At 36.3% G+C, this 8,853-nt stretch overlaps 1 protein-coding gene across 2 annotated transcripts in view; it reads left to right on the forward strand.

The window, feature by feature from the left end:
* NBN (nibrin) overlaps window positions 1–8,408 on the forward strand; it is a 48,983-nt gene extending 40,575 nt beyond the window's left edge. For both annotated transcript variants that reach the window (XM_046015727.1, XM_046015736.1), the window contains 2 exons: window positions 6,856–6,905; window positions 8,255–8,408. In XM_046015727.1, coding sequence (XP_045871683.1) covers window positions 6,856–6,905; window positions 8,255–8,285 — 81 coding nt within the window. In that variant the 3' untranslated portion in view covers window positions 8,286–8,408. The remainder of the gene's footprint in view (window positions 1–6,855; window positions 6,906–8,254) is intronic.
* Window positions 8,409–8,853: the final 445 nt, after the last annotated feature.

Genomic DNA, 8,853 nt, shown 5'->3' on the forward strand with positions numbered 1-8,853 from the left:
TTTATATGTTCAAACGTATACAGATTTCTGATCAACTATGTTTTATGTCAGAGTGTGCTTTTCTCTTTACTTTTATAGTAGGATACTTACATAATCAGTTCATGTTCATTCAAATCCTAGACTAGGACCGGCAACATAATTTTGGCACTTGAAATTGCTTTAGAGTTTTATAATTTTGCTTACTTGCTTTATGGCATGTCTTTAATCATATCTATAAATAATATGTTGCCTAAGTCTCAGGAAACCAGATCTGTTATAACACTGTTTGGGGAAGATATGAACTGCTTTACAGCTCTCCATGTTAGAATGTGATTTTTAAGAATACATTATTTACATGTAGCAGCTAAATATTCATATACTCCAGTGAAAATTCCCAGGGAAAATTATACAAATATGCTTCTCTTTTTTTACTTTCTTCTTGGGTGTTTTGAGTCCTAGTCATTATTATGCAAAATAGCCATCTACCTGATTCATAATTCTTTCTGCCCCTTACTTATTTTTAACTGGAGAATTTAATAAAATTCAGTAAAGTGTCAACTTTTTGCTGTAGAGGAAGTTACTGCATGAAAGTTAAGATTTCACCTGACTGTTGAATTGAGAGATAACCAAGGTGTTGTTCAAGATTAGAAAGTTTTCTTCTTAGCCTTTGTATTGTGTGACTATCCAGTGCTCCTAGAACCCAGAGGTGGCCTTCAGATAGGTCCTCTCAGCAGGCTATTTGAAGTAGAACTGTTCAGTAATGGGCAGTTAGGGGTCTTACCTCTTTCTTGAACTCTGGTTTGACAGAAGTCAAATTTCACTTTCTTCTCTACCTTGTTTTCTATACGTTTTATTCCTTTTTTTCTCTGGATTGTATTCTTTGGTAACTTTTCCAGATTATCTTCTAGTTTGGTACTTTTCCTTTCTGTTCTTTCTGGTTGGTATTCCCACCCATCCACTGAGTTTTCATTCAGCCTATTGTATTTTTTCAGTTCTGGTTGTCTGTTTCATTCATCTCTAGGTCTTACTGTTCCCTGACGATATTTTTAAGCTTCTCCTGTATTCTTTGCCTAAAATGTTGATAAGTTTCTGCTACTCTTCTCTTATGGAGTATTGTTTCCAAGTATATGTCCTGTGATAGTCGAATGTGAACTGCTCATTTCCCTTGGAATTTGATCAGTGAGAATTCATTGAGTCCTAAGTTTAAGTTTCTTTCCTCTAGAAAAGATACTTTTGTGTCTGCCAGTCTTGTTCTACCAATACGAGACCACTTTAGCCTCCACTTGTGATTTTTTTTTTTTGGATCACCTAGGTAGTTAATATGTATTTGGACCAGAAGCATGAGTGAAGGCCCAGCTGGTCACTATAAACTTGAGTTTTTTTCTTTTTCCTTCACCCTGTGTTGGGGTCGAGGCAGGCAAGTTTCTTTCTTACCTTCTTTTTGTGTTGTACAGTTTATTCCTCTTTCTCTCTTTAATATTGGGGTCTTTTCTTGGATTTCCCCATCTTTGATTTTCTTCCATACTGCTCATCCCCCATACAGACATCAAAGCAGAGCCCAGTTTTTTAATGCTTTGCAGAAACCCAGAGGGCAAGGCAAAAGCTGGCCGTGGTACTTGTTCACTTCTCAGGCCTTTTACTTTGCCTCATTGTGGATTAATGTAGTCTTCAGCAATTTGTGTTTAAAAATGCTTTTTAATCAAAAATTGTTAGGAAGGTCACCAAAAAAGTAGGATTGTTAAGGTCACTCACGATACTTGGTGTCAAAAAATGAAAGAATGGAAGTCACATCCTTTCCTCCTCTTTTTTTTTTTGGAAGACTAAATGGCCTTGTTTAAAATGGGCATTTCCAAGAATTATGGTACTACATGAAAGAATGATGAAGTCAAAATCCTAAAGCCAGAAATTACCCATTTAAACATGAAGTGAATTATTCCAGATTTCTCTTTATTGAAGAGGAATAATAGCCAGGGACAGAGTAGGAAGAGAGGGAGAGAGATTGATAGAAGGAAGTAAAACTGAAAGCATTGCTGAATTTTTGGACGTGTTTGTTCTTTTCATGGTATTTTATTTCCTGAGATCCCTCTAAGACCAAGGGGTGATAAATAAGACCAAAACAAAAACCACTCTCAGGTTAGAATCAGTATTTGTTTCAAACTGCCTGCTTTGATTTTAGATAAGTTTTTTGGCTCCTTGCTGTAAATAGAATATTTGTACTTCCTCCCTTCCCTGTCCCCCCTCCTTCCACATGCCACCATCTTATGGCAGTCCTTTCTTTTCTCCCTTTTTAGAAAGTGACTTGCATGCCTACCCAGTTCTTTCTTAGGCTTGCAAGTCAGTAACGATGAGAGTATGTCTCAGGGTTGATCAGCTTTCCATTCATTTTTCCTGGAATGCAGTATGTTATTTTGATTTGCAGATGCAGGTCTTTTTATTTCAAGGAACTCTTTAGTACATCTTTGAAAGCATTTTTATATTTGTTCAGTTCTCTACATTTAAGATGTAACTGTCCTTTTATTAGATCACCTTTGCCTTCCATATCCATTTCTTCTGCATTCACTGTGGTTTTCCTGAGCTCTTTAACTATGTCAGAAATTCAGATTTCATTTGTGTCTGTTCTGTTACCTCATCAGCTGTGTGATCTTGGACAAATTACTTTCTTATGCTTTTATTTCTTCCTTGTAGAATGCCTGTAGAATGGGAACAATAATAATAGTAATACCTCTGTTTCACAGAAGTTTTGTGAGGATTAAATAAGATGCTACTTGTAAACTGCATTTATAACAGTGGAAACAGTCACTATTAGGTATTTCCAATTTGATTCTGAAGTGGTATTATTAATAAGTCTCAGTTTGTTTACTTAGCATTTGTTCCCTTTTCGTTGTCATTGTGGTTTTTGTCATCTGACTTTTTGGTTTTTATTTTATTGCTTTCATGTTCTCAGTAACCTCATTTTTTTGTCCTTCAGTTATTATTTCTTATGGACTAGGTTTTTCATCTGTCTTGCGTGTTCTATTCCAGTTGCTGCCTTTTCTTTCCCCCATCTGGTATGTGAAATAGTTTGCAGTTTTCTTTCATCTTGAAGCTGTTTAGAGTAAAATACCATGTCCAGGTACTGTTTGCTTGTGAAGCATCGTATGCTGTCTTGTGCAGGGATTATAATCTAAAGACAACTTGTACAACTGATGAATTAGTGAACTCTACATCTGAAACTAATGATGTACTATATGTTGGCTAATTGAATTTAAATTTTTAAAAAAAACAGATGAATGGATAAAGATGTGGTATATATGCACAATGAAATATTGCTCAGCCATTAAAGAATGAAATCTTAACATTTGCAATGACATGGATGGAGCTAGAGTGTATTATGCTAAGCGACATAAGTCAGTCAGAGAAAGACACGTACCATATGATTTCACTCATATGTAGAATATAAGAAAGAAAACTGATGAATGTAGGGGAAGGGAAGGAAAAATTAAAAAGATGAATCAGAGAGGGAGGGAAACCAGAAGAGACTCTTAATTATAGGACACAAACTGAGGCTTGCTAGAGGGGAGGGCGGGGGGACTGGTTTAATTGGATGATGGGCATTAAGGAGGGCACTTGATGTAATGAGCACTGGGTGTTATATGCAACTGATGAATCACTAAATTCTACCTCTGAAACTAGTAATATACTATGTTAACTAAGTTGAATTTAAATAAAAAAAAAATAAAGACAGTTTGTGAGGCAAAAGTGACTATAGTCAAAATTACTACTACCCAAGCTCTTAGTGTTCTTGTAGAGAACAGAATTGTCTTGGTGGCTCCATATCATGAGTATGGCATTGTGCTGAATCAGAGGCGATATGCATATCCCATTTAATTTCTGTTGTCCGAAGACCTTGAATGCAGGAAAGGAAGGGCTCAGCTGGAGCTGTGTGCTGCTCCTTCCTGGAACTGGTATGATGTGTACCGGGAGTGTATCTTATCCCAGAAGACAACAGCCTGCCATTTTAAGGTGTTTACCTCATTTGTCAAGGCTGCACTCAGCCTGTGCCTTTGGTCAGTGTCAGTCCCACTCACTTCCCTGTGCTATTTGTCCCTTTCCAGCAGTCCACCTGCAGTGTTTTCTCTTTTCTGCTCAGGATACTTTTCCCCAAATTTGTAGTATTACTAAGCATTCTCACATTTGGTTTTAGTTTGTTTAATGGGCTGGGGCAGTGTTAGGAACATGTTGCAGCAATCTTTTGGTTCTCTGCAGGCTACTTTTCTCAAGTAGGTGGCTTCTTGATTATCATGGCTGTAAGGTTTTGTTTGTTTTTGGCTAGAGAGGAGTTGAGAGAATGACAGTGTCGCTAATGACTTTTTTCTGTCTTTTGTTTATTTGATTAGAATTAGTTGAGAGCCTGTGTTCTAGATTTATTCCACCAAATCTCTCTTTTTGCTAGAGCAATTTTAGGTGCACTAGGTAGGATTTACTCTTTAAGATAACAGAGTTGACCTGAGGCATCTGGGTGGCTCAGTGAGTTAAGCCTCTGCGTTTAGCACAGGTCATGATCTCAGGGTCCTGGGATCGAGCCCCACATTGGGCTTTCTGCTCAGCAGGGAGCCTGCTTCCCCCTTTCTCTCTGCCTGCCTCTCTGCCTACTTATGATCTCTCTCTGTCTCAAATAAATAAATATTAAAAAAATAAAAATAGAGTTGACTTTCTCATGCACACAGTGTCTGTATGTTTGCTATTGCCTTGATGTTCTGTTTCCCTAGGCTTATGCCAGCTACTCTTAAGGGTTTTTTTTTTTGCCTTTGATTCTTTTTCAGTTTTTCTTTCTTTACTTCTGCTGCAGACCAGTCTTCATTTTGATAATCACCGAATCCATTACTGAAGTTTCCTTCAATTTAGGGTATTTTCATTTTGTGCATTAAACATAATAATTTTTTGAGACAGTATCCAACCTGGTTTGAATTTTGAAAGACTGGGTATGTAATTCTCCCCAGCCCTTAAAAATGCCAGTAATATGAGGATTTCTATTGTTTTTTCTAATTTTTTTTAAAAATTTCTTTTCAGTGTAACAGTATTCATTGTTTTTGCACCACACCCAGTAGCTCCATGCAATACGTGCCCTCCCTAATGCCCACCACCTGGTTCCCCCAACCTCCCACTCCCCGCCCCTGGATTTCTATTTCTTAAAACTATTTTACTTAATATTTTTTACTAAGACACATAAAATAAAGCTGACTTTTCCTTACTGGTTTTTCTTTACTGTATTATAACTTTAAAATTAGCATCCCCTGCTGGGGAGCATTTCAAAGTAATTATGATAATAATACCAGCTGCTTTTTTTGACAGCTGCTTTTTGAAAATCATTGTATTCCCATTTATGTTCTTCTATACCTATTAGACAGTGTGGAAAGATATAATGTCATTTTGATATTTCACCATATGAGTAGAAAATCATTCTATACGAATCCCTGCAAGTCATTCTTCTCAGCCCTTTCCACAGACTCAAAGTCACTGTAATAGCCTGCTAAGACCAGGTGTTAATACCTGGTGGGGGTCTTCTTATTCAGGGAGACCAGGTCAAATCCCAGTTCTTCCGTATGACAACCTTTTGATCTTCTGCAAGTTACTTAACATAAGTTTTTGCTTCCTTGGTGGTTAAAACTGGGATAATAGTCTAATAGTAATAATGAAGTTACATGAAGATTAAATGAGATCTATTTAGAAGGAGTTTTAAGATAGTATTTGGAAATACACAAATGTAAGCTCTTAACAGTAAAAATAAATAGTATGTACATTCAAGGGACTTATGGTCTTTTAGCAAAGATACAGAATTATAACAGGGAAATTGATTATCTATGAGTTGTATAGCTGAAGTTTTATGGGAGTTCTTCATAGCAGATGCTGTTTTTATATTTTTAATGAAGAGGGTTGAAAAACCATTGGTAAAGAGGTGAAGAACATGTTGCTGGACACATAGTAGGCACAAATTTTTATTGAAATGAAGGTGCACTGAAAGATTGTCAGAGATGGGAAAAGGAGAAAAAGGTAATTTTCTGGGCAGAGGGAAATACGTGAACACAAGCAGAGGAAAACGGTATTTGTTAAGAGGTGAGTGTGATTCGTTGGTTGGTTGGTGATTCAGTTTAAACTGACATCCAGTATTCATGAAGAGGGCATGAGAAGTGATTGAGAAGGTGGTGGAAAGGAGCCCGGTTATGAAGAGCCTTTCCCATGTTTGGGGTCAAACTGAAGACTTTGTTTTCTTTGGTAGGGTAAAAAAAAAAAAAAAAATCATTGAAGGGTTTTAAATGGCACAATAGGATCTAGACTTTAGAAGGATGCACCCAGCACAGAGTATTTCTCGTCCCAACACTCAGACATGCATTAAGAGTTTGGATGTGTTTAAAATTACTTTGTCAGGGCAGTAGTTAAGCAGCACCTTCAGAGCCCTGATTTGGTACCTTGGAGAAGAGAATCACTTCACCTGTAGAGCTGCTGTAGTTGAAAGTGGGGTAGATTTTGCCCTCTCAGCCCCTTCATCAGTCCTATGACCTCAAAACAATGATACTTCATTTAGTAAAAGGGTTCTTCTGGAAAATATATTTAAAAACTCAACAAATTAGCAGTTTATACATATATTGATTGCCTTTGATGGAGAGGGGATTGGCTGAAGAAAGTTGTTTAATTAGAGGACTTTTGCAGTAATCTTGGCCTGAAGTGAAAATGGAGAGGATTTGGTGAATGAGGGAAATACCGTAGAGGCAACAACTCATAGACCTGGTGAATTCCTGGATGTGGAAATCTCCAAGATGACTGACCACCCAGTATAGCAGTTGATTAACCATACATTCATCGTTGAACATGTGTTTGAAATTATGTAAATTTTGACAGGTGCAAAATCAGCATGCGAAAGAAGAGTCTCTTGCTGATGATCTCTTCAGGTAAAGTTTAATTTCATCCTTCTCGTGAATCTTTGAAATGTACATAAAATTCAGTTTTATTCTTAGAGATTAAATATCCATGTCTACTTTCTTTAGAAGTAGACACAACAGGATGCCTGGGTGGCTCAGTTGGTTAAGCAGCTTACTCTTGATTTCAGCTCAGGACATGATCTCAGGGTTGTGGGATCGAGCCCTGCATCAGGCTCTGCACTGAGTGTGGAGTCTGCTGCATGTCCTTCTCCCTCTGCTCCTCCCCTGACACATATGAGCTCTCTCTTTCCCTCAAATAAATAAAATAAAATCTTAAAAGAAAAAGACACTTAGTCCCTTCACCTAAGGAATATTTCATTTTTAATGCTCTTGTTTTGTTGTTGGTGGTGGTGGTTTTGTTTTTTTACAACCTGAGTACCTCTCAGTTGGGTTTGCTGCATGTATCTTCGAGGTTTGGGACTGGTGAATTTAGCTGATACATTTGTGAGATTTCCAGCTCTGAGTTAAATTATGAATGAATGGGTTTTGAGTTAAGACAAATAAAATACCAAAGCATTTGCTCAGTTTTAGTTGGCGCAAGAGTAAAAACAAGAGGCTGGATTAGAGTTTCAAATCAGATTTTTGTGGGAGGTTTAGAGGAGTTATAGTGGGTGGTTACAATTTAATTCTGATTTAACACATATCCAACATTGCAGGCCCCAAACCTTACAATAATTAGCACTCAAATACAAATAGTATAAAATAAAATTAACTTATCTACTTATAGGTAGGTACTGACGAGGAGAGAATAACATTTTCCTAAGTTTATGTAAAGGCAGAACCAAGAAGTATATGTGCTGCCGAAGCGAGCACAAGGCAGAACCAAGAAGTACTGTATTTTTTAATCTGTTTTGCAGCCAGTTTCATTCTTTAATTTCATTATTGACAGTATATCATTGGTGAAAATGTTGACAAATGGTGCTCATTTTTCATAAGTAGTTAAGAATATCTGGTAGGTAGTTAAATTTGTTAATTCCTATATGAGAAAATTTTATAAAGTATGTCTATTTTAGGATCATCTTATGCAAATGTTATACTGTAGTTGGGAGTGGAAGGAGTTTGAATCCATACTGGGACAGGTGTAAACATGTATTTTTAAACCGTTTTCATTAATTATTTTGAAGATTTTACTGGACTTTTTCTATTGTTGATATTTTATTTTTATCAAATATTCACCAAACCAACATCAAAATGGTAAATGAAAGTAAAAATGTCAGTGTTTAATACCAGATCCTAAGGATAAAATTGGCATTCTCATTGTGTTTGCCAAGGTGTGACTATGTTTTAAAAGCCCTTTAACTTTTTTTCTTTCTTTGCAGATACAATCCTAATGTAAAAAGGAGACGATAATTGAGGATTTCATAAAGGAGCCACTCACAGAGAAATATCAAGTATTTACATCAAGTTTCCTCTGGGATACATTCATTAAGTATATAGAGGGGATTTAAATTACAAAGGTTTTAGACCTAAATTTGTTGAATAAAATGCACAAAAACTCCATTTCTTTTATATGTGACAGTATTATTGAGTTTTCAGACTTTGTCATCTCATCTCTTATGGTAATTTTTTCATTTCTAAATGTGGCTTTTTATTTACTGAATATTTAATGTAGTCACAGTTCAAAATTCTCAAAGTTTAGAAGGATAAGAAATGAAAAAAATCTCCCTTCTCCCACTGGTCTAGCTGTGTGGTTCCCCTCCTCTGATAAAATCCATGATACTTATTTCTAATGAGTCTTTATAGAGATTTTTGCTGCCTCTTAAAATTTGTATGCATATTATTTTCCAGTAATCTCCTACAAAAATGATAGCATAACATACGCAGTATTCTGCACCTTGCTTCTTTTTGCCGAATAGATTGGAAGATCATTACATATATCAGAGCATACATTTTTTTCCCCATTATACCATAGTCTTCC

The sequence above is a fragment of the Meles meles genome, chromosome 1 (genome assembly GCF_922984935.1).
Source record: "Meles meles chromosome 1, mMelMel3.1 paternal haplotype, whole genome shotgun sequence".
In the NCBI taxonomy this organism is placed as follows: domain Eukaryota; kingdom Metazoa; phylum Chordata; class Mammalia; order Carnivora; family Mustelidae; genus Meles; species Meles meles.